Source organism: Dicentrarchus labrax, unplaced genomic scaffold (genome assembly GCF_905237075.1).
Source record: "Dicentrarchus labrax unplaced genomic scaffold, dlabrax2021, whole genome shotgun sequence".
Classification (NCBI taxonomy): domain Eukaryota; kingdom Metazoa; phylum Chordata; class Actinopteri; family Moronidae; genus Dicentrarchus; species Dicentrarchus labrax.
The window spans coordinates 28,587,943-28,614,450 of NW_026136711.1; the positions used below are offsets into that span (position 1 = coordinate 28,587,943).

General features: G+C 39.7%; 1 protein-coding gene across 13 annotated transcripts in view; it reads left to right on the top strand.

Annotated features, from left to right (window-relative positions):
- Nucleotides 1–26,508, top strand: part of rap1gapb (RAP1 GTPase activating protein b) — a 95,396-nt gene that overhangs the window by 41,235 nt on the left and 27,653 nt on the right. For 3 of the 13 annotated variants that reach the window (XM_051413663.1, XM_051413652.1, XM_051413655.1), the window contains 2 exons: nucleotides 6,239–6,274; nucleotides 23,170–23,263. Coding sequence is in view for 11 of the 13 variants with exons in the window: in XM_051413652.1 (XP_051269612.1) it covers nucleotides 6,239–6,274; nucleotides 23,170–23,263 (130 nt within the window). In the remaining 2 variants the exon portion in view is untranslated. Of the gene's footprint in view, nucleotides 1–6,238; nucleotides 6,275–15,636; nucleotides 15,858–16,738; nucleotides 17,008–23,169; nucleotides 23,264–26,508 lie in introns of those variants that run through there. The other 10 variants (XM_051413656.1, XM_051413657.1, XM_051413654.1 and 7 more) reach the window with 8 other exon arrangements.

Here is a 26,508-nt window from a genome sequence, read left to right on the forward strand (position 1 = left end):
GCAGCGCTGCTGGAACAGTTTGGTAGTCTAATAGCTTCCCTGTTGAGGGATCGTGTTCCATATTCATTTACATTGCCCCAAAGTTCCCCCTCCATCTATGATCCAATCTGATAACCTTGTAGTCACAGACCTGCTCCTCTAATCTCCAAACTACCATTGCCTCAGGATTCTATAAAAGCAAGCAGCTGTCTGAGATAAATTAATGTTTGTTTCAAGAAAAGAAATTAGCTTTTTTCACTTTTTCACTTTAATGTGTCTAACTTATTTAGTTGTTTGTAGTTGTCAATAAAATGTGTCCCTGCTGTTAAAAGCCTTGTTGTTGAAAAGGAGTGTCTCTGGGGAAATTATGTCTAATGAATAAAAGGGAAAGGATTCTCAAACAGAAATGGATGAAGCCCAGACTTGGACCATCAAATAACCGGTCTACATTTGTTTCAGGATCTGTCCATGAAGAGGTTATTTTCTTGCAGCATAATTTCCGCATACAATTTCATGGAAATTGCCGTAAGCAGATGATAACATGGCTGTTTGTACAAAACACTTGTAAACAACTACACACAAGAACTGATGAGCTAAAAAAAAGAAGGAAATTGTGCCCTCTTTAAGCATCGATTTTACTGTTGTTACTTTGATAGTTTCCTTGTTGACTTGATTTTTTGTAGTGTGTAAATTCAAAGCTGGCAATTATGTGAAGTAGGTAAAACGATTTAAAAACAATAGATGGTTGAGGACTGTGTGGGTGATCAGCTATTTTTAATGTTGTTTTGTGGATATTAAGTAAACTTTTTCTTTAAACATCCCACTTGTATTGAAATCCATAAACCATAGTAACAAGCAGGCAAGGTCAATGACCCCTCATAAACACCCCTACACAAGCTTAAAGGCTTTGTTTGATGTGAGTGACTTGCCTATTTTGAGATTTGACGTTCTGATGGTAAACTGAAGATTTATAGAAAGCTAGTCGGTGATGCTGGTGATTTCGCAGGCTTAAAATTACAGCTGGCTGGTTCCCTGCTGGTGAGGAAAGTCAGCTTTAAGCCTGAAGACAACTGGCAACTGTTCAGCCAAGTGAAGGATTATAGGATTGTGCACTGCTCAGTTTCCCTCGCAGGTATTATACCTACCTGATGGTGGTGTTGAGGAGGAGAATGGAGTGCACCCAGTACACCTTCACTTTCAGGCATTTCAGCTGTTCGGCTGTATGTATTATGTTTTTTTTTTTTATGGCTCTCATCTGTTTGAGGTTGTTGTAGACATCTGCATTAGAGCTGCAGTAATTAGTCAGTCAACTGGAAAATTTAAAACAACTATTCTGATCATTGATTGATATTGTTTTAAGCAAAAATACTAAATATTACTATATTAAATTATATTAATATCTACTAAAAAGCAACATCAATGTTAAGAAACCATTTTCAGGTATTATTTATTGGGAGATCAGATAACCCACCAACTGTCAACAGATTCTGATTTAAATATTGTTAAATCCTTATTGGTGCATGCGAGTATGTGACATCATTTTGAGCCCTGCCCCACTTCAAACCAACAAAAAAAAACAAACAAATACAACAATGTTTCTCGTGAAATAACCAAAACTGCTCCAAACTGTGTGTTCAGACTGATACAGATTTATTTTCCTCGTTTACTTTTGTACTTGGTATATTACTAGTAAAATATGCAGCATGCATGTTCAGAGTGATGTCAAGCATAGCAATAAATCCATGCCAGTAATTTAACTCCAGAAGTTTTTCAAATCTGTTAAGTCCAGAGGCCACATCAGAGCAGACTTTCCAACTCGCTGTCTTGTTAGTCACTTCTACTTACGTGGTTGATGGGGTTTATTGAAGGTCTGTGGCTTATTTGGGATTAGCTCAGAGCATATGGCTAATAGTAGGGTGTGCATGTATAAGGCAAACAAAAATCAATGCATGCTCTACAACTACAATGTAAATGCTGTTGCAGGCCCTGGGCATCACCCTTTCACTGCCACCTTTATTGGTGCTACATCATTTAACAAAAATACATCACTTTCTGATTTTTCTAACTGGACCAAAAATGGTCAAATTATTTTGATGTGTCTCCCTCCATGACGATTTTTTGTTTAAAGGCAGCTTTCTCGCTGTTAATGATCAGTCCAGATATCATATCAGTCATTTATTCTGTTGACTTGTCTGACTTGAATGATGAACATGTTTACTATTTGACTTATCAGGACACTGCCAAGCTGCCTCTTTTCCCAGCAACCAGCCAAATGCTGCCTTTTTCCCCTTGAGGTTTTTGTTTGTCACTTGTGCTAAAGCTGCATTCAGTTTAGTCCAATTATTCTTAAAAGTTTGATGGCAGCTCCAAAATTAAATTAGCTGATGAAATTCTGGTTCACTGCCGTCTCTGTAGATCAACATTCTGCATAAACCAGCTGAGAGTGTGCTGCATGAAAAATAGGAAAAATAGGAGTTTACTACTACTGTACATGTTGGAACCCTAAAGACTGAAATAACAGTTCACATCAGCCTTTATTTGTGATGTTTAGCAGAGGGAGAGTGCTGATGTAGGATAATTATTGAAGTGCTCTTGACAATCGTGTTCTGAATAGTAACGCTTCCTTGTCCTTCCACTCAAAGAAAGCTTGATGAATACGTTTAGCTGCATCTCGTATTGATTTCTCACATTTAACATAATTTAAAGAGCTTTCCGTCTCAATGGCTCAATTTTCTATTGTCTCTTTTGCTGGTAGGAAAGGAAGCTGTGGTTTAAGTGAGTGAATGAGTGAGTTTAAGTCAGCTGTCAGTAAAATCCATGTGATACTCTATCAGAGGATTTGTGGTTATAATACATAACATAATCACTTGCAGTTTCCATCAGGTAATTTCAGCTCATTTAATATCGAATGATCTCTTTTATTGGGACGATAATTAAGCTGCTTGTAAGAACATGCAGACATGGTGAAAGTTTGCTTTAAAGTGAAATTGTTATCGTTTTGTTACGTCCTGTTACGAGCAATTTCTTTTAAATTCTTGAAAACACAAAAGATCAGTCACATATGTTTAACCTGCTACCTATTTGTGTGTCCTTCTTTGAGTGAGAGTCACGTGCCTCTGCAGTAGATGGAGGTGTAGTTGTTTATGTGATGGTCTGTTTCTCACTCTTGACTGTTAACACCAAAACAGTGTGTTGGCTGTGTCAGCAGGGGGAGAATCACCAACCGTATCGCTGACTGGCAAACTAATATTTCCATTCTCAACACTGCGCAACAAACACAGCAAAACAGCAAAGCCCTCACCAGCAACATGCATAATGTCACTGTTTGCATGCCAAATACATTTTACAGTTATGTACAAAGGTGAGTTGTATCTAATGTCAGAGTGCTAATAGTTTGCACTGCATAAGGTTTATGAAATAACATGTCTGATGTCAAACACACTGCAGTGATACTGTTTCAATTTCTTACATCATCCCATCCTCTCTCATGCACTTTTATCAAATATTTTTTACAACAGACACAAGTACTAAAATAGGACACGGGGGGAAAAGATGGGGGCTTGCAACTAGCAAAACAGAGCTAGACATGGCAACGGGCTACTGAGCCATAGATCTGTCAGAGTCAGCGGGATATCATTGTGAAGACACAGACATGTACAGATGCACAGATAAGACAGCCGCCCTGGTTTGACCTCTTAGCTCTATCCTGCCACCCAGTGGTGTGGGCGTGCTATTGAGTTGACCCACTGCTCCATAAAGTTGTGAGTAGTACTCAGTCTGACGAGTGAACTGATGTTGGTGTGTAAAATCTGTGGAGGGGCCCTTTAAATCATCATCATCAATCATTTTGAGCTGATGAACTGTAAGTACAGAAGAGTTGAAATAATTGGTTGATTTATTGATTAGTCGATCAACATAATGAGCACCTATTTTCAGAATCGATTAACCTTTCAATCATTTTTCAGGCAGAGATATCCAGGCATGTTCAGTATTAAACCAGGATTAAAATAGCTCTTTAAGTAGAAACAACACACAGTATCACATTGTGCACTGTGTTCTTATACATCCCAAACTCTCCTGGGCATAAATAAATTATTTTAAAACTAGATAAGATGCCGTTCTCTGAATATTTTATAAGGTGATAGCAAATCACATGAGATGTACTGCAAGTGTTGCTTATGAATGCATCCCCTACTCCAAACTGTCCTTGGGTTAATCTTTAATAGTTGGTGACATTGTCGGAATCTCATTTATCTTTTTTTAAAGGTTTTTTTATGATACCGAGCAAGGAAAAAGGAATAATCATTTCCCTGTCTTTTTGTCAATGTCAATTGATATCGGCGACAAACTCTAGGTGAATGGAAAGTTAATATCTGCCTTTTGTAGCACTTAACATGCTACAGGCCATGCAAAAGATGCATAAATTGTCATCACATTTTGGATTACATTTTACTTCTTGAGAAATCTTGGAAAGGATGCGGCTGGAGATGTTTCTTTGAGGTAGACAATTTACTCAGATGACCTAGCAATAACCTCACATGGAGTTGAAATTGAGTCTCCCTGACACATTGCTATTGCACTCTATAACAAACTTCAGTTGCCTTTTTCTCTCCTTAAAGAGGCTGTCGGAAGAATCGCTTCAATTACCTTTATGTCCCATTTTGTGGTTTTACTGAGTGTAGTGAGTGCATGCAAGTGTGTTGGCATCAGATGACAATGGTAATTATTTGGCTAAGCCCTGGGGAGGAAGGGATAATCGGCGATTATCAGTAGATTGATTGTCCACAACCAGTGTCTACTTTGGTGCTGCTTGAAAGATTGATCCAGGTGGGAGAATTTACCCTGCATCATTTGTATGCAGGGTACATGGAAAGAGAGCCACACAAAAATCCTAACACACACACTAAATGTAATGCACCAACAGAGGAAAAACAAACAAACCACTTTGTTCTTTCTGGGTGCCCTTTATCTCCTGTTCCCTTTTTTTTCTCATCCTGGCAGTTAATTTCACCTATAAGCGCACATGCTTTCTCTCTTTCTGTCATCAATCATATCAGACTTCTGTATAACAGTGACAACTGTTCCGACTATTCCTGCAATTAATTCCTCATATATATCAATGTGCTTACTCAGCATTTTTTCTTACCTTTTTTTATCATATATGATAGAATAGAATAGAATGCCTTTATCGTCACTGTACACATGTACGATGAGATTAAAAAGCCAACTCCAACAGCAGTGCAAAAAACAGTGTAAAGAATAAAAGATATATACAATGTAAACTTAGGACATAAAGTAATTGTACAAATATTATATATAGATATTTGACTATTTGGCCACACCACCCTATTTAGACATTTCTGGACTGCCTGCATGGCTCATCTGCCAGCTGCCCCTTCCCATCTACCCACTCTGGATGTACTTAGCAAGTGGCTGGCAGGCAGAGGAGTAGATAAAGGAAGTGGAGGGAAGAAAAGGGAGCGGTGGAGGGAGGCGATGTGGAACATATTCATCTGGCTTCATGGAGGCACATTGTGGTGTATATTAAAGCTGCACTAACCAATTTTCCTGTATTATGGATCAAATCACCATGTCTTTTGTTGAAAAGGGGTTGTCTGTAGTGACACAGAGAATTATCACCCAAATCTGCAGTTCCTCTAATCTCTAGTGTTTCACCATCTTTGGGCTTATTGTCTTGGTTTTACAGCCCACAACATTACTGTTTTGATCTAGTCTCATCAGCATCGTTTCCAGCCACAGCAGACAGCTACTTCCCATCAATAAACTAAAGACAAACGAAGTTAGCGAAATAGTGGCAATTTAGGAGCTAAAGAGCCAGATGTTTCCCTCCGGAGTTGGCGGAGAGCAAAACAGCTTTAAGGAGAGTGAACATTGGATGACATTTATCAGACAACTTCCAAGGAAAGCTAGGCATTGTGTCGTGTCGGCTCCATTTGTAATCAGGCGACCGTTTGCAAAGAGAGACACTGCATCACATTTGATCAATCAAAGTTGATATTGTGTTAATTCTGATCCAGTTGTCCTTGATATGGCAATGCTGGGCTCATAAAATGTCTTATTTTTACCATCAAAAGGCATTGTGTTCCTTATAATATATGTTAGTATTAATACAAAAACATCCATTGTCAAATAACATTTTTAAAAAGTGTGAATAATTTCCACTAATAAACCTTGTTTCACCTTGTAATGCATAGGATGGGAACCAATATTAATCTGCTGTCACTTTGTTTCTCTCTAGAATCGACAAGAGCTTCTCCAGGACCAGGACCTTATGGTGAGTGCTCTCCTTATTTAAAAACAACATGATGCATCAGAAAACTTTGTTTCATGGTTGACTGCTCCCAACACTCCCCGATGTTTTATTTCCAACTATTGAAGTTTTTTAGATGGAAGATAGTTTTCCTATTTCACATGACCAACCGCAGTTCGATCGGATCTCTAACTTCAATCAGAATGAAACTATAACATCACAAGCTAACTCAATTCTACATTCTGTGTCAAAAGTTCAGATTGCACTTTATGTCAGCGTTCATATTGTCTCTCACCCATGCTCACTGTCAGCATGGATTTCTGTTTTGTGCTGCAGAAATAAACAAGAAATTTTCCATACTTTTACAGCCAGTTGACTCAGCATGCTTTGTCCATCAATTTACTGCTTAGTCAGTTGCTAGCAAGATTCTTCTCTTTAATATTCTCAAAATGTGCTTTTTTTTGTGAGGACAATATGATGACCTGAGTAAAGATATAGTTAAAGAAGGTGAGGGCTGGCAAGACCTCTATTTTTAGAGCGGTAAAACCATAAGCAGACCTTAGCTCTTCTTTATCTCAACCCTGGCTTTTTCCTGCCTCGTATTAGGATTTTAAATCTTGCATAAAATTTTCTCACTGAGAAAACCTGTCTGCTCTTATGCCTTTGGACATCTGCATATGATCAAAATGGAGATAGCAGGGCTTGTAATGTTCCCTACTTGGCAGGTAGTCTCACAGCATGGAGAAGGGAATGTGTGGCTGTAAATATAGGAGCAAGAGCAGATGGAGGGAGACAGGGAGCACAAGTTTGAGTGTAACACCAGCTGGCCATGTCCAGCACTCGCCTCTGAGAGCTCAACCATCAAGGGCCACAGAAAAATTGATAGTAGGCTACCACCTTAACACAGATTTGAAATATTTCATTTATTTTCATAGTGCAGTAATGAACCTATGCACTAAAATTATGTTAGTTTATATTCAAGTCCATGTTTATACTTTGCAGATATTTATTTGATATTATTATTATTATTATTATTATTATTATTATATTATGTAGACGTTCTAAAACGCACATTATGCCATGGATTCAAATGTCATCATGACCACTGGTTACTGTAATTCACATTTGTATTTAACAGAATGTTTCTATTTTTCATAGACTGAAACTCGAAACAATTCATCCCTGAGTTTAATTAGAGATAGAAATCGAAAGAGAACCGAAAGAGGAAGAAGAGTAAATTACATTTTCTTTTTGAGTGTTTGTGCGTATCTCTGTGTTTCATACGCAGTAAAGCAATAGAGTGTATCCTTTTGTGTTTCTTCATTATTATACATCAAATGGGCTATAGACTTGAATCATAATGAGTCTGGATAGGACAATGAGATGGGAATACTGGAAACGGGAAATTGAAGGTGCAAGGATGATACAGGCTCATCAGAGGAGAATAAACCCTTGCACACCCGCTGAATTTCATTATGAGGATTCGGGTTTCTCTCTGTTGCAAACAGGTCTGTAGCGCATGCTAATGGCACCTCAGGGCTGGGCTGTGCAGTTGCTAGCTATCCACAGTGCAACTCTCTGATTATAATCACTGAGTCATTATGCCAATTGTGTATTCCATCAGTCTCAGGCTGCACTTAGATTAAAAAAGCCTAAATATCAACAATATTTTTAACATTTAATAATTCCTTTCTTTTACCCTGGAAGTGATTTCTTGGAGTTTTCTCCAAAGTTCCAATTTCATACATGGTTGGATCACTTACTTACTTACTAGAAAAGGTTTATGACTTAATTAGGACATGTCTCTGTTTAGTCATAAGGACGTTTGTGCAGCTCCCTTCATCTCTGTTACCTAGTCTGTCACACTCCTATTGTGTTACGAACAGCATTGTGTCGGTGAGATTGACGAGAGCAGCTTCAAACCACAGTCTGTCATTAAAAACTGGCTTTCCTGGATCCCCTGCCATGTGCCACTGCCTCAAATCCATCATATTATCCTCAACCAGCCAGGTGTAGAGTGGTGTGTGGTGTGTAGTGTGTGGTGTGTGTGTGTGTGTGTGTGTGTGTGTGTGTGTGTGTGTGTGTGTGTGTGGAAACAAACACGCAGTGCCCAATTTTCAGTCACTCTTGCCGAGCACAACCATCTCCATCCTCCATCATCTCACCCTGCCACACAAACACACTGTTCGTGTTGATGTGACGTGAGTAGCCCTGAATCATTTGGACAAGGGGCTGCTCTTCATGAAAGGTGGGAACACACTTATTTTACGGTGCTAAACTGCTTACAGCACAATGTTCCCAATTAAACACTCATTAACTTGATTGCTCTCGATAATGGTGGTGCTTATCTTCCTCAGTCTAAAGCTCCTGCTGTGCTGCAATAAGGAGGCCAGAATAAATGCCATGGCATTTCTGCAAGAATTGTCCTTCTGGATGTGGAAATTTTTGTCCCTAACAACTTGATTCTACTCTAATGGGGGACATTAGAATTACATATTACAATTAAAATGACCGCAAAAAAAGCGGAAGAAGTTGAACAGCATTTCTATTGTAGTCTATGCATCAATTTAAATAATTTCTTAATTAATTTAACTTGTTTAGTTAGGGAAACCCCTCAAGGGGCTCCTCTTTGAGATAATGCAATATATTATGTATGGGCACAGCTGGAGGTGTGTCTGGTGCCTTGCAGCCATCTACTCTGAACAGCTCCAGGGCCATGAGTCTGAGCAACCCTGTGACTGACATGAGGAGCTGGGTGGTAATGAAGTGATCCTCAGTGTTAAACGATGAGGAAGAGTGGGGCGAAGAGGACTCTAATTGGGCATCTGTGCCTCTTCAGATTGCTGTTAATGGCCGCTCTTCCTCTAATATAGGAGTCAGTGTCGTGAGGAGAAAGCAAACAGGAAAAGAGAGTAGCCAACTGGAGCTCAATGGGCAAATCACGGATTGTATACTGAGCCAGGGCATGGCTTGACTCTCATGGGGACAAACAAACTGTTTGCATTTGCCATATTGGATGTTGAATGTAAAATATATGCAAAATGTGAACAAAATATTAGGGAAGCCTTTCTTATATTGCCTTGCACCCAATTTTGCCTCCCAAATAGCCTGGATGGGTTGATCTAGTCTCACAGATGTTCTATTGGACTGAGATCTGATGGCTGAGCAGGCTATATTGCATCAAACTGAATTCATTATAATTTTCATTGAACCATTCCTTGCGGTCTTAGCAAATCCCGGAGCTTTAGCAATTGGCACAAGTATGTAATTAAAACACACCCACACCATTCCACTTTTAGCACCTTCCTGCCGTGTTGACACATATGTCATGAGGTAATTTCCTTTGGAAATTCCTCCCATGAATGTAAATAAATATTTTACCATGTCAGTATGTCTACAAATCATCATTGTACAAAAGTTAAATTTCTTGTAGAAGCTGTGGAACTGTGTAAGCTTATTGGACGAGACACAGCATTCTTATCAGGGTTCAAGTTTATGTGTTCCTCTATGAGTAGACCAGACTGTCATTTGGCTGGACCACGTGTTGCTCTGCACAATTCATTTAAGCCTCTTCTGATCTCGTCCTACCCTTCATCTACACTGATTGAAGTGTACTCTATGGATGATGTCAATAAGAACCATAGCCTTCGACTGGATTTCATTCAGGCAACTCCCTCTTTCCCCACCCCACTATTTATTGTTTTTTTCACATTACAAAGTGTCCAGTCCAATCCATGAATTACATTAAGTTTATCACAGCTCCTTCTGAGATTGAGTGATCACATTTGCATGTGGCTATCATGCCTATCGGTTCTGACATTTTCATTTTAGAGAATTTAGACTGCGGACACTGCTGACTCCAATTGGAATCACAGAACACAAGCTTCCGGCAGGTTTGAACAAGTCAAATTAAATTGGCTACCTAATCTGCAAAATAATACAAGTCAAAACATTAAAAGGCATTGCATAAGATTACATTGCAGAGCTTCTTTAGGCAGGAATGGATTACCAAAGATAACCATCCTTATAGTATTTACAGTATGTGAGCACTCAATATTATTCAATCGAGACTCACAATAGATTTTACATAATAGTCTTGTTTTTTTCCATTTCAAAGGTGTGTTTAGTAATATCCTGTGTCTAAAACATCTACAATAAACCTGACTAAAATATTTTCATGATGGTTAAAAATTCAAATCCTACAATATTTCACTGTAGCTTGAGTCCTTTTGTACTAAAAACATTAGTGGTGGGACAGCAGCACTCATTAAACCTAAGTCGTGTCTGTGGGAATGTTTCACAGGGCAAGAGTAGCTGACTTTAAACGTGGGCAAAAAGCACTGTGGCTTTGGCTTTTTTAGTTGATGGACTGGTTGTGTGTTATTTTGGCTGCATTGAAACACGGCAGGAGAGAGACCCTTGCTGCGACCCAGATGGGTGTGTCCAGTTCTCAGTGAGTTCAGAGAGGAAAACATTATGACCCAATGCAGTTGCAATGTGGTTTGCTTATGCAGGTTGTGCCGAGGGCACAGTCGGAGAGAAGCGTGGCGATGTTGTAGGTTATTTTGGCAGATGGGGTTCGCCTGTTACTCAGTGCACCTGTTCAGTTAAATACATGCTAGACTGCAGCTGTGGTAATAGATGAGAAATGAGCCTTGAATGCTGGGATCTTTTTGAAGTACTGTCCACCCTATTGCTACTCTTAACATCTTTTTGAAGATTATAATCTTCAGCTTGAAGACACTGTGACTGAGAGGTGTTGTTGAAAGGTATTACTGCGTATTGAAAGATATTTTTGTCGAATCTCCATTTACATACAGATTATTTAAACACTTATTATTGTAATATTATAGCACACACACAAGTACCAGCTGTATAGTCCCCTCAGTTGCACTTCATTAGCCTCAGTATAGATGTATTCAGCTAATTAATTGAAAAGCTTGGATTTATTGAGGGGTAATGTTGCTTGCAGTTGTAGCCATTTAACAATATCAGGAGGTCGACTCCATGTAATCAAGCTCTATTACATCTCAGTTTGGAGGACTCTTCGATTAGACACTGCACATACCTCACTGAGTAGCATGACAGAGAGAAAAGGAGAAAAATGATGGAGGAAATCATGCTTTTCCAGTGTCTCTCATTCAATGCAATTGTTTCAGTCAGGCATATGTTTTCTTTATGAAATGTATTAACATTGTTCATAAATAGAACTATCAAATCATTACCACATTTGTACAACAACGTATTTGCAATCAACAGCACCAACTACATGTCCCCAAGGTCATTTTTAAGGTGCATGTTGACACTTTCTTTTGTCTTAGAAAATGGTGAAAGCAGCGTAACGTTTGGGGAAAGGACAGTTACAGTATGGTTCATAAACTTGTTGTTGTCAGCCGTGGAAAATGGTTTCAGTTCTTCTTGATTTCCCTCAAAGAGTGTTCATGTCTTTGTGAAAGCTCTTCACAGTATCAGGGCTGTAAACAAACCAACTTTTAATTATCCATGGTGTGTGCCGGTTTTATGCTGCAGCATTATCATATTCCAACATTACTTATTCACCTTTATTCTTTAATAACATCTCAGTATCTTATCATTCTCTGCTCCTGTCTCTTCTCGAGGTCACCTGTGTTGTTGTTGTTGTTTTTTTCTCCTTTTTTTTGTTCCTCACTCAGCAGCCACATGCCCACCTGGAGCAGCTGCTGACAGCCCTGCATGTCCGCATAATCACTCTAATCACCCTATTAGTCACTGGGGCACTCAGAAACACCACAGAATGGGGTTAGTTTCAATCCACTCGCCATTCAATCAATTCAGGATGGGAAACTGTGAGAATTTTAATTTGGAAAAGGTTATTTTTGGGATGGTTTGTCTTAATTTACCTACTGAAAAATAACTTGATGAATGATAAATTATGATGTTAGTTGTTTATATGTGTGTCTCAGTGTTCCCTGGAACACTAAGGCATTTCCTAGTTTTTCTTCCACTAAGTTCCTTTATAGTGCAGCCAGAAAGTTAAGCTTTCAATCACATTATGGCAAATTATGCCAAAATGATACCAGGTTTTTCTTTTTGATCATGTTTAGTACAATTTGATTAATTTCATCAACATGTTATTTTTACAGGAAAATATTTTCTGAGACATTTTAATCAACAACCACCTACTGGCAATTTAGAGATCTCAAATCCCACAGGTGTGAATGTGATCATGTTTGTCTGAATGTTCAAGCCTGTGTGATTGGCTTCCTTTTAGGGTGTACCCTGCCAAATGCATGCTGGGATAGAGTTGAGGCCATGTAGGATTATATAGTGATATTTCTGATCTGTTTTTAATCAGTTTTGTTTATTACATTTAAATTTAACATAAACATGAATGTTGAAATGTAAGAAAGTTTAGTGTATCCACATAAATAAGATCAAATGCAAAGTGGATGAGACAACATTTGAGTGCAGTCGGACAGGAAATCTGGGAATTGTTGTGTTGGTGAACAGTGGACAACCTTCCATATGCTACCTGCCCCACTGACGGTCCTGTGGTTTCACACTCAGTTTGGATCCAGGTTTATCACTGCCAAAATCAATAGAAAGGGCCACCCAAACACAAGGTAATTATGAGAGTCAGTGGGGTTCTGGGAGTGCTGACAACACTGTTGTTGTGTTGAAAAACTGTTTCCTTTCACTTCTTTCAAGCCGTGAGTGGAATGAGGGCCATGGCCAAGTCCCGCAACCCGAGGCTACACATGTTAATTACATTTTAGATTAAAAAAACTCATCTTGTTCCTCTTTTCCTGCATTAGTTTTTTAAAGGAATCCAGTTTCCTTGTTAACAAACCAAAGTTATGTTTATATTCACTGAAACACATTGTGTGTGTTAAGTGCAATTCCCTCCCCATAAAACATTTGCAAAGCTGATTCAAAAAAATATATTTTAAACATCTTCTTTCTCATCGTCATTGGTGTGTTGCTTCATTTGTTGGAGCGTTACTGCCAGTGCTACTAATAGTAGATCAGCAAGCTAGAAACTAACTAAGCTGGATGTACAGTAAAATGTGCCACCACATACTCGTACGCATGAATGTGCATCCCAGTCTACATGTACGATATAAACAAAATGGGACCCGCTCTTGCTCCACTGCTCCATAGCATCAATGGTCAAAAACTCAGAGGCAAATTCACAAAAGGATCACGTTGAACCCAGCAAAAAAAAAAAAAGCTGTGTAATTTACAGAGCACAGCATGCATTTGAAGCAAAATTGGTCCCTTTTCAATGCAAAACCTTTTTACAAACACCAGTGCTAATAGCCAAATACAGTAGTTTGTTTTGGTTTTTTAAAAATTATTCGCATCTTCCGACAGTTGGTGGTACATGAAGCACATTTATAAGGGTTGTCACGGGCAGACTTTCCAGTGATATAGCAGCAGTGATTGTAGCCAGGCGAAGCAATAGCACATCACAGTACATCATACATGCACAGATGGCAAAGACCGTACTATACCTGATATTCACCACGAGGGAATGAAACTGTAAAACAGCATAAAACCTACTGCTGTGAATAAAACAGACAATGGTTACACACTGGTTACGTGTCCAAAAGGCCTGAGGGAGAGTGCAAAGTTAAAGCACCTGAAAACAAAACAAGTGAAAACAAGGGCAAATAGGACTCAGCTGCAAAACTTTTTGGGCTTGTTTGAGCTGTAATATCATTGGTGCAATATCTTTTTGGCATATAGCAGTTATGCGCAATTCATGGTGATATCAGCAGCTGCAACCCATCCTTCGTGAATTCACCCGTCAATCGACTCTTCCTGCAGTTGGTTGTGGTTGTTGTTTTGTGTTCAGTACTGGCCTGCACTCAAATGCACACAGTTACAGAATACTTGATACACATGTTAAACAGGATTGGCTCTTACATCCGTCTGATTCCATTTTCTTTCAACCTAACTGTGGAAAGGCTGTTGAAAGGGTAAGGGTGAATATTTTTGTCTTATTTTAGTCTTTTAGGCATGCACTGACTCTTTAAAGGCAAACCAGGACTCATGAACAAAAGTCAAAAACACTCCCATACAGCTTCTAATTGTCCTTACCTTCTGACCCACTAGGTTAGACATCTTTGACAGCAGGGGGAGGCAAAATCCCCAGTCTTATTCCACTGCCTGTAACATGGTGTATGATTTTTCTGCAATAATACAACATGTACATCCGCAGAGCTGCTAGACCTTTGGCAGAGGAGACTTTAAAAATTTAAAACACTACTGACAACTGTTTTGACCTTTTGAACTGAACTGCAGAGGCAGTTTTCAAAGATTTCAGATATATTCTAGGTGTCACTAGAGTTCAAATAACATCACTCACACTTGTTTAAATGAGTGGAATTACGGAAGAAGTAAAAAATTGCAGACATTTTGAGATAGAGAAGGTGAAACGAAAGCTCTGGATAAAGCCGGTGTGACTTATATGACCTTACAGTTCTAATGCAGGGGGACAGTTTTGTTGTCCCCATGTACATGATGGGTGCCACAATAATAGAATGATTGTAAATCTAAGTGTTACTGATTCTTGAAGAGTACTCTCTGCAGTTTGGTGCTGTGTAAACGTTAAATTTAGTCTCAGCTGCCTAAGGAGAGGACTGTGAACAGAGTGGGAAGCAGACAGTCACAGCGAGAGACAGAAAGGGGATGAAACTAATGAAATGAGAAATGGAAAAAAAAGAGTCAGAAGAGTCTCAGCATGACCCACATACAATTGCACTTGCAATTGCACACCGTCTGATTAACTTGACAACTCGGAATTCCCATGTACTCACTTGGAATAAAATACTGATAATTTGTTTAATCAACCTCCTCCTGACCTGGTTTGACTCCCATTTGCTCTCCCGTGTAAGCAAGGATCCTCTTTTATCTTCTGTTCCACCCCATTGGCAGTCCAGAGGCTTCAAGCAGGCAGAAAGGTGTTGATTGTACTTAACCTGCATGCTTCATGCTTCTTCTCTGCCTGTTGGAGCACAACTTTTTTTTCGAGTGATTCGATCCTGCCATCCCTGGGGTAACACTATCTTCCCTGGGTGAGTGGTAGAGCAGCTTACCTGGGACCTCTACTGGAAAACCGCAATGTATGTGTCATCCTTTGTAACCCAGAACCACCTAAGAACTAAATGAAAAGAAAACAGGCTTTGTGTGTTCCTTTCATTGAGGCATACTGGCTTGTGTGTGTGTGTGTGTGTGTGTGTGTGTGTGTGTGTGTGTGTGTGTGTGTGTGTGTGTGTGTGTGTGTGTGTGTGTGTGTGTCTGCTTAAGCTAGCTCTGGGCTACCTGTAACATTATACACACATGAGGGTGTGGACAAGCCAACATGCCGCCGAAAGGCTTGGCTCACTTCCCCTCATGGGTTTGTTTCAGGCCCTGCAGCCCGGCTTATCGATTGGCAGTCCTACCATTACATTTTCTGCAGCTTGGTACTCTTAGTAGAACCATAACTGTAAACCTGAAAGCATCTAAATCTGCTTTCAGAAGCGATGCTTCAGAGTAGAGATGCAGGAGGAAGAAGGATGCACATAAGATTCTGGAGAGTGGACTTCTCTCATACTGTTTTCCGAAAGGTGGAGCATGTTTGGTAAGGTGATGGGTCATTTTATTATATAGTGATCTTTTTTAGATTTTGTTTTCACCTGCGTGGAGACGTTGGATAAGCCCTCATAAAAGTGCAGTGAGTCACAGCAAAGAAATGTATATGATGCATTCTGAATAATCATTTTAATCTGAAACTCCTGTTGTAGTGGGAGTATGCAATATCGTTAAGCTTCTCCCATGTACGTTCCACATGAGACTTATTTTAGATGTACTCAAGAGATTTAAAATTTAAACACTTACCGTACTATGTTTGGTGCAGAGAGGTGGAAATTCAGTGAAAGCCTTTTATGTGTGTGTAATGTGTGGTGATGTCTTGTACTGTCTTGTGCATGAAGATTAGGCAAATGTGATTACTCTGAACTACACTGGACAACACTGACCTGTGCTTATTCCTCTGTGGGCTGAGCAAGTGATTTTCTCCATTATGTGAGAGTGTGCTACAAAATCTGCAGCATTTGAGAGCCTTTCAGCTAACTGCCTGCCACTGATGTGTCAAATGGACAATGGGATGGTTAGGCTAATTTCTGCATAAGGGGTTTTATGATGTTGGAACAAGCTGTCAGAGCGTGGCAGATAATAGGACAGAGAGATTTGATGTCGCCTTTCAGATGAGGTAATGTCCCTGTTTTGGAAAACTTTGCTTTCAAGCCTACATCCAGCCGCAGCATTTCTTCTTATTGAATGAGCAGAATATGTTATTAACAAGCAGACTCGCTGAGGCAAATGCAAAGCAAAGCAACACCCACTTGCTTGGATGGGCAGCTCTCTGTCACTGACAGATCAAGAGAAAAGAGGAAAAGAGGGGAGGTGGAGATGGGAAGCGAACAAAGGGAAGACATCAGCAGGGAGAGCAAGAAATAGAGAGAAGGGAGCATTTGTGCTCATCTCAGAATAAAACAGTCGCATGCATGCGAGGAAGGGGAAGAGAGGAAAACAGGGAGGGTCGGACGGAAAGGGAGGATAGAGGGAGGGCTGCTCTCAGCATCATCTGACAGGAGAGAGGCTGATCTCCGACAGCAGGTGTTGGAGGATAGAGAGACTGAGTCAGACACACGGAGGAAGCGATACATAGAGGAGCACCAAGTTGTTGAGGAGAAGAGACTGAGCTGTAAGTGAGGAAGCACCACAGACAGGTAAGCTTGGACAGAGATGACTGAGTGCGCTGCACTTGTGGGGAGAAACTGTTGAAAGATAGATAAACTGAGAAAGAAGCAACGTAAGTCAATACAAGATAGACAGATACAAGAGAGAAATGGAAATCAACAGCTAAAGAAGAGTCTGCCTGTAGTCCTGCTGATCTGTCGTGATCTCTTCATCTTTTGTCACTCTAGACCCTGAACTTTCTCTCTGCCTTGCTCTCCATTTCTCTCTTGTTCTCCCAGGAAGCGTCTGACTGGCATCTCGAGTAAATGACTCTGCTTTCATTGTGCATTAGCTGCTGTACTTGATTAGATTAGTTGCTCTCTACTAAGTGGACCTGCAAAGCTTAGGGGTTCATGTGTACTTGTCTCTCTCGGACTTTGTGTGTGCGTATCTCTCAGTGTGTGTGTGTGTGTGTGTGTGTGTGTGCATGTCTGGTAGAAGGAAAGATGCAGCCAAGCAACACATTACTCTTAAAGAGAAAATATGATTCAAATATTCTTTTGTTCAGTGTTTATGACTCTTAGGAACTCAAGCCCAAAGCAAGAATTTAATCTATAATGCCTTTGAAAGGCAAAACCTGGAGCTGCTCCAGCAATGATGAATTGGAAAATAATATTCTCGTCTCTTAGATTGCTTTGAGCTTTCACATTCAGCTAAGTTTCATTTGACTCTTAACACCAACAATTATCAAGAAGAAAATGTATCAGAATGTCTGCAAAGTTTGTGCTTGGCAAAGTAAGCCTCCAGTTCATTCTTACTGGAGCAACAGGATTTATCTTTTGCTGACATCAAGAGAGGAACTGACTGATGATAATGATGATGATTATGATGGTGATGATGATAATAACCCTATATAGTATTAGCAAAACACAGTTACATCTTTACACCCAGTAAATTGGATGTAAACAAAGCAGAGAGAGGAGTTGACAGTCCCAGTTACAAAGGGCTAATTACTTCGTCTTTTAAACAGCTGTTAAAGCCAACCAGCTCATGTTGACAGATTGAGACAGATCTCTTTTAAGTCTTCAAATGCACCTTGAAAGAAAAGTAGACTGGCTGGCAGTTTATAGTCACAGACTGATTTACTGGGTGATAAGCATGCTGCACCAAAGTTGCTGTTTTCTTAGGCTGTTTTGTGAAGTTGTTTTGGAAGTATATTATCTATAAATCTCTGTTTCATTGATAAAACATTTCCATGTCGGCAGACCTATAATCACACAATCATTTACTGACTTACTTTCATTAGTTGGGTTTAACAGAATTGGGATGGTAAATCATCATGGTCTCTTACCCAGTTTTTTGTTTTATAGTTGGTTTGGTTCTTGTTGCATATAGAGATCATCGCATTATCCATTTTGAGATACGGTTACAAAGGAATAGATAAAACTTCTGATCTCGTTATTAATGCAAGACGCCCCAAGGTCTTCTTGCTGAGGAAGACGTATGTGCTGAAGCCCATTTGGGTTGTTGCAAAGGAGTTTTCTCTACCACATGATCCAGTGATATCTGACTTTTCTGCAGTGCATGTGGTTATCTTTTGCTTGCCAATTGTCTGTTGAGCTGGCACAGTAGTCATGTGGCCTTGGGTCAACATAATTCGCCAGAACCATTGTAGAGAGTTATGCTTATGTGCCTTTAGATGAACCTCTTAATTCTTTGTATTCTACTACATGCTTTTTGCTTTTTCACAATTTCAATTATTTGGTTTTATTTTATAAAAAGCTTCTTTTCTGCTGCACTGATCAACATCATGCTGGTAGGCCTGATATTCAGCCGACTGCAGTTACTCTGCTTAGACTTTGTGGGGCAAACTATAACAAATTATGTGTACACTAACTTGTGTAAAGTCAATGAAATTACAATTGTCATCTCAGATATTTAGGTATACATTATAATTAGCTTATCAATAAAGATATAACCACTTATCAAACTTATCCAAAAGAAATTACAATCAACACAGGACTATAACATTGTATTTGATGGTACACACTATACTCGCCTCTTAAAATAAAACTGTACTTTTGCTGTGCCCAACAACATGCTAAGGATAAGCATAATGACTAAGCATGAATCATCACAATATACAGCCGTAGAGCAGAACAAATCTGGTGCTGTTTTTTAAGTAAAATCATTATTTTACTAGTTTTTTTATAAGCCATGTCAGCAAATCAAACAGGTCAGTTACGGGAAGTGGAAGTTTTTAGTCCAAAGGTTACAACATTTACCTCCAGGAAACGCATATTTTATTGGACATAGATTGTGCAGTTGATACATTGACCCTTAACATGTAAAATAATGGTTCAACTGTTTTTCTGTATCTGACTGACCTTGACCCTCTCTGTGTTGTGACTGTAGCAGCACAGTACAGAATCATCTTACCCAAATGTATGTTTTAAATTCAGTTTGCGGGGCATTCAGTGTTGCCAGGCTCATCTGTATTTGCAGGTGCTGCTCAGCCTCAACCATCACTGGACTACAGAAAGCTGGAATTCGTATCAGAGCTCATGACCCAGCAGTCTGTGGAGGCAGCTGCTGGCAACGCATAGGATTCATTGGCAGATTAAGTTTCAGAATGCTTTGTGTCTATTTTAGAAACTTCCCTCTGCCAGACATTAACATAGAAACACAATTCTATCATGAAGACCAACGTAATCCAGCAAGCAAAGGGCTTGATAGTGTACACCAGTTAGTTCAGAGTTTCACTCTCTGGTACTGAGAGCAAAGTTAACTATTTGTTCACCATTTATCCCTGGTGAATTGTTTGCTCTGGGGCTTTATGGGTGCACTTTAAGCTATTTTTAACTCACTGTTGGTGATTAGCAGCATGAAGAAAACCTGTAATGTCAAAATAGTCACCTTACGTTGTATGATTATAGTCAGCTAATATCTTTCATCAGTATAATGTATATGGTATATGTATTGTTCAGCAGTGGATGAAATTAAAAGTTTGGCTACTTGGAGGTAATCAAAAACATGAAGATGACTCATGAGTTAGTTAATAATAGCTATAATTCTGAACATTGATTCTGTATTGTAAGTTTTCGGTCTGTTTTTCAAATCTTTCAGGGATTCGGGGATAGGTAATGTTGCTAGGTGACACGCAACTGCAGCTTTGACAAGAAATCAACACCAATGTGGAGAGAAAAAGAGGAATGAGCTTTGTGCACACTCTGTCCACCACAGAGCAAGAGGTGCTAGAACCTGTGAGATGAATGTATAATCAGGAAAAATAAACCACAAATGTTTGTGGTTGTGGCAGCCCACTCAGGCCATGAAATCAGATGATCGAGCATCTATTATTAACATTGGCATGAGCAATGTGAGACACTAACACAGTGATACACCTCTTTCCTTCTCTCTCTTCCTACTTTGGCTCTCTGGGTCCACAAGATTGCAAGTTAATCAGATGTTACTGAAGAATGAACCTTTCTCCTGGCATCATATGTTAGCAGATTGGCAACAGGCAACAGTCTAACTCATTGTTTAAGCTGGCTAAATAAGTGTTGCTTGGGATGTGCCTCCAATGTGCCAATCATCCTGCCTATGTGACACAGTGACCCTGCCACCTGCTTCTGTGCACAGGATTGGCCTGTGCCCGTCACCAGGTCCAAAGTTTAGTAGGCCAGAATATTTAATTCAGCTCAATACAACAGTTGGTTATTTATATAAGTCTAGTTTATTGTTTATATAGGATTATGTAGGGCTTGGTGGTTGCACACAGTTTGACTTGTCTAATGAATATTAGTTGCATTATTAATGTAAAAATATTATGTAATAACATAACAAATCAATAATTGGTTTATTTCCAATTAAGAATGCCTCCAGGACACAGTGCAGTGGGAACTGGTGATAGACAGATGAATGGTGAATGACAGAAAAAGGAGGAAAAAGCTTTATGGAACTTGTCACCCTGTTTGACTTGACTTAATATTTTATCATTGATAAGTAGATATATATTGAATAAAGCAACAGGATTTGTACCAGGATTTACACAGTTTGGCCATTTTTAACACACATTAAAGAATGAAAGATTACCACCTGGTGAAGTGAGAGATACACTTCAGTAACAACCTTTAGTCCACACTGTACAGTACAGTTCATATTCTTCACACACTCTGCATGCTAATTTATTTAGTGCACCAGTGCATCTCAGTGCCTTTGCAGCAGATGACAAATTACTGAATATTCCTCTTTGATTTCAGACTTAATAAATCCAAATCATACTGTATCACTGTGTCATGTCAGGATGGTGGTATTTGATAACGTGTGCTCGCTGTGATCATCAGAATATCCCAGCCTGAAATATCTCCCTGAGTCAAACTTAGCATTTACCCCTTCACCAGATATATTTCTGTTATCTGTCTTGTAAATTAATGCAGTGGTTGTATAAACAGACACATAGACACACACACACACACACACACACACACACACACACACACACACACACACACACACACACACACACACACACACATACTACAAAAATATATTCATCTTCTGTGATGAGAGCCACCAAGCATGCCATCGGTAGGGAAAGTGGCAGGCTATCAGGCAGCCTTCATCTTTCTGTCTATGGAGTCTTCCTAATCAGAATTGATTTGCACCTTTGTGCTTTGCCTTCCATTATGGATCTGGTTAGTCCCACATGGGAGGTTTGGGTTTGCTCTCTGCATGCTGAAGCAGCAGGCAGGTGACTTACGTCTACTGTGCAAAGGGTAAAATATGATTAAAGGAATAGTCTTTGTATGTGCAGATAAAAAAAAAAAACACCTTGTAAATCAGTGTAATAATAACTGTGTGTTTCGGAAATTTGTTTTTCAGATTTGGTGTTTGACTTTGCTATCCTAACTGTTCCCATGGGACAGTTAAACAAGGTGTCACCTCAGTCTACAATAGGCAGATTTCTGACTGAACAAGCCCAGTAAGCCTGTTCTTTGTTGGCAGATTTTAATGCATCATTCATGGCTTGAAGCAGCATTTGACAACATATTTTCATTGTGTTCCGGTTGCATTATATGAAAGACGTAACAAAGTTCACTCTCTAGAGAAATGCCAGTTCTGAGAAGCTGAGGATGCTGCAGGAAAGATCTGACAGCCTCATTCAGTCATTTCCCAGGATTCAGCAGAGATCTAAGGCAACAAAGAACAGTGTTTCTGCTATGTTACAAATAGATTTCCTAACCTCAACTCCAGGTCAGCAGTCTGTTGTCATAAAAGTGCAGCTCTGTTTACTCAGACTTATAGATTCTCCCCAGTTGTAATAGGCAAGGAGTTTTCAGATAGGGGGAGCTGCAATATCTAGTAATGGACTGTCTGCAGAAGAAAGACCACTCTCTAAATGATCTTATTTCAGCCTCTCACCTTTTAACCACCCTGTGTGTGCCAAGATGGCAAAATGGGAGAAATATGTTAGTGTGCGTGTACAAGTCTCCACCAATTCTCGCTCCATTCTCACAAAGAAATCAGATTGTGCTATTGTTCTGTGTTTCTTTTGCTTCTAAGCAGTGTTGCTTGCAAATGCCCTCTGCTGCAGGTTTGTGAACAGGTTGCATGCACAGACGGGCTGCCAGTTCTAGCAAGTGACTGTTGTGTTAGACAAAGTGTGAAGTAATATACTGTGACCAGAATCCTGGTCAGACTGGTAATTCACTCCCATCACACAGAGAAGAGAAGGGGCCAGGAGGAACAGAGAAAGAGAGGCGAGGGCAGCGGGTTAAGAGATGAAAGCTGAGCGTCCTTTCTTCTTGGGCTTGTATCAATTTTCACTTTGTTCCCAGTCGTTTTTACACTTTTCCTCTTCCTCGGTCCAGTTCTCCTGATCTCTACTGTTTCATAGTCTTTCATCTAATTGCACTCATCGCTTTCAACCTAGCTGAGGGCAAAAACTTCATGCAAGCTATACACAAAGGTATTACTCCTGGAAAAAGAAATACTCTCAGAATAGTGGAGTTATAATAGCACGCTGCACACTGTAGTAAGAGTTGAATGAACCTCTTTGACGGGAGTCAGTTGTGTTACAGACATTTTGCTGTGCTCTTATTACTTGAATGAATGCTAGCCATAACCTAACGCTCCCTTTCTCTCTCTCTCTCTCTCTCTCTCTCTCTCTCTCTCTCTCTCTCTCTCTCCCCCTCCCTCTCTCCTCACAGGAAGCAAGATGGAAGGATTCCTCGTATCTCTGATGAAATAGAGCCCTCGCTAGCACACTCCCACCCTCCGTTTCCTCTTCCCTCACTTTCAAAGGTAACACAAGACTTCAACCTGCTGCTGTTCGCTTCCCTGTTCAGGGTTCGGTACAGTTACTGGAATCAGACGTTGACACACTGCCAAGAATCTGATCTGATAAATGTGTCAACTCAAATCAACAACTGTTCTTCAGCCTTTTTCACACAATTGAGGTTTTCAACAGCAGACATTTTGATACGTCCTAACAGTAAAAACACAACAATAATAAAAGGATTGTGCCTCAGTTTTTCAAGTCTGTCATTAAACAATAGTCAAAATCATTAGCATGGCTTACTGGTAGCCATTATTAATGTTGTTTGTTACACCAGAGCATTTTCTAACAAGTCAAAACACCTGCAATGAAGTAGGTCTGTTAAGGATATTATATTTGTCTAATGGAGGATAATGTAGACAAAATGGATATCAGTTCTTCGTAATGACCTATATCCTAAGTTGTTTATTTAAAAGACCAAAACCAACAAAACCAACAATTAAGTTATCTTACTAATAAACATTGCCTGTGTTGCCAAATCCTGGTATATCTTATTCTTCTGTCCCATATGAAATAGTGTTACCAGTCTATGGATTTTAATTAATAATAATTTAATAGTTTCCTCCATCTTTTCGCTCATCATATCCATTAGCTGTTTCACCCAGGTAAAGGGTGTCTCTGATGTCCGCACTCCTTGGTTGCTGTTTGCAGGCTGTTGTCTATTTTGACAGAAGAGTTTGTGCCCTCTGTCACAGGCGTCTGGGACAAATATAGATCTGCAGCAGTTGTTCCTCTCTGATACAGTATATACCATAGGAAGCACATTGATATTATTTTTGTCACACATGCAGTGGAAATACAATTAGCAAGGGATTAATAATATAGTTATTTACAGAGCGGCACAGAATAGACTTGTGGGGATATATAATATATATATTTGTTATGTCAAATTGTATTGCTTTTATAATGTTGCAAGTTGTATAGAAACCAATGAGATTTCTATGAAGCTTAATGTTGCCACAATGGGTTGTGTGTCTAAAGTGGCAGGAATTTGTCTTCTCTACAGTTCATTTATAGGGTTATAGGTTGCACACAGTAGGGTTGTTGAAACCAAGAGCTTAAACAAGACAGCAGCACTTTATAGTTTTATTGCTGTAGAAACTGCCAGTGGCTGAAGTTAATAGCTCTTTGATCAATTCAGCCAAGTGTTTCTGAATAAAGCAGCTGGTGTAAAGACTGAAGACAAATTCACATGATAGAGCTTTGATCACAGAAGGCAGAGAATACTTTATCTCAAGTACATTATATTTGACATATTGGAAGGTACTTTGATGGTCTTTTCATGAGATACATACTATACTAATAATGTTGGCAGTGGGACCTTTGCACATAGACGTAGCTACAGAGATGCTATTTGTGTCTTAAATCTTCTTATTGTGAAACTGTAGAGGTTTACTTGGTGTCTCTGCAAGTCAGACTTAACTTTAGTGTGTTAATAATGATGTGATCAGAGCTGATGGCATGAAGGTTTTTATGTTGTGATCTCCAGGTCTGACAACAATACAGGAGTCAGACAAAGCCACTGATTCATCCACATGAGGATCCATACATGTGCTTGATGTCTGATTATCACAAATATTCCCACATTCAGTTTGCTTAAAGGGGAACTCTGCCAATTTTACACATCAAAGTCGGTTTGCAGGTCTTAGAGAGTACTACTGCATATGTGAAAAAAAGTTGTTTAGTTGTGGATCCAGAGAGAGCTGTGAAAAGTCTGATAAATTGCTTCAAGTGATGTAACTTGGCTCAAGATTCCAAGTTTGAAATTAAATAAATCTGGGTTGGGGAGTTAGAAAGAAGTGAGCTTACAAGACCTCTGTAGCACGTTCCTCATCTCTGCTCAAGGCTACATTAGCCACTACTAGCATAACACACCTGAATCTCCAACTGAACTGCTGGTGGTCAAACTGCGTTGAGAGTACTGTATGCACCAGGTTTTGAGAAGGAACAGTAATGCTTGTAATAAAAAAGATAATATCTCTGGTCTAAATGCATCCATTTTTTAACTGCCCATCGTGAGTCCAACAATGTTATAATAGTAACATTATATAGTACAGTGCTAAATTAGTGGCATACTCCTTTAATGATTTAATTAACACGCTCACCTTATGAAGTTCAGCCGTAACAAAAGGGTACTAATGGATTCAGTTGCTCTATGCTGAAAGTTCAAGGTTTTTGCTTTCTGAAGTCCTTGATACAACACTTAGTCATAATAATGCATTACACATACAAATGCCCAGCAGATGTTGATCAGAATGCAAGAGATGCTCTGTGTTGTAGTGTAGTAGAGACTTGCAGCAGTGCCTCTTTGTCTAAACTGACGGTTCACTGCTTTTGCCAGAGTGAAGACTGTAGGACAGACCGAAAACTCAGCTGCAACTCTGTCGACCGTAACCTCTGTAACTAGCTCGTCTGAGGCGCTGATGGGGTGAAGGGGGCCATCTGTATGGACTCCATTTGTGTTCCCCAGGCCCCAGTGGCCACAGCAAGGTCAGACTAGTCTCTGGAGCCAGACCTGATGAATGGACCCCAATGGATTTTCTCTGGCTGAAATGATAGGCTTCTGTGCCCATTGATTAACTCTCTTTGAAGTTTAGTTTTCCATTTTACTGTATTGCCTTTGAGGATGCGGCTAACCCAGAGAGCATAAATGGAAAGGGATGGGGAGTGAGTAGGCGTGAGGATATTGCTTTGGATGCAAATCATTGGCAGTTTGTCTGTGGAAATTCAAATGGGGCTCTGGTTGTGAGGAGTTAAAGAAGTACTAGAGTCAGAGCTTTACTTTTGAGCTTGCAGACTGAGGAGAAAAGTCTGGACTGTATGGTTGATGGATATTAATACTCCTCATATGTATTCACACACATACTGTGTTTTGACTCACATAGCTGTTCAGCCAAGTCAGTCAGTCGATCAATGTAACAGTTGATCAGTCAGCCATTTATTCTCTCGCATTCATTGCACTACCACCACCTCTCTTTCTTAGGCACACACACAGTGCAGTTGCTGGTAATCAACTCTGAGAAGAAGATACATGTAGCTCTCAACCCCTCAGGCATTCAAACAGTTATAGTGTATTCACTGCGGTGGCTCCATATTGTCTCTGAGGGAAGGAGACTAAACCTGAGCAGCTTAAAAGACTGAAGGACATAAAGTCTGAAAGTCTGAAAGATACTTCCAGGTCAAACATGTGATTCCTTTGATTTTGTTGCTG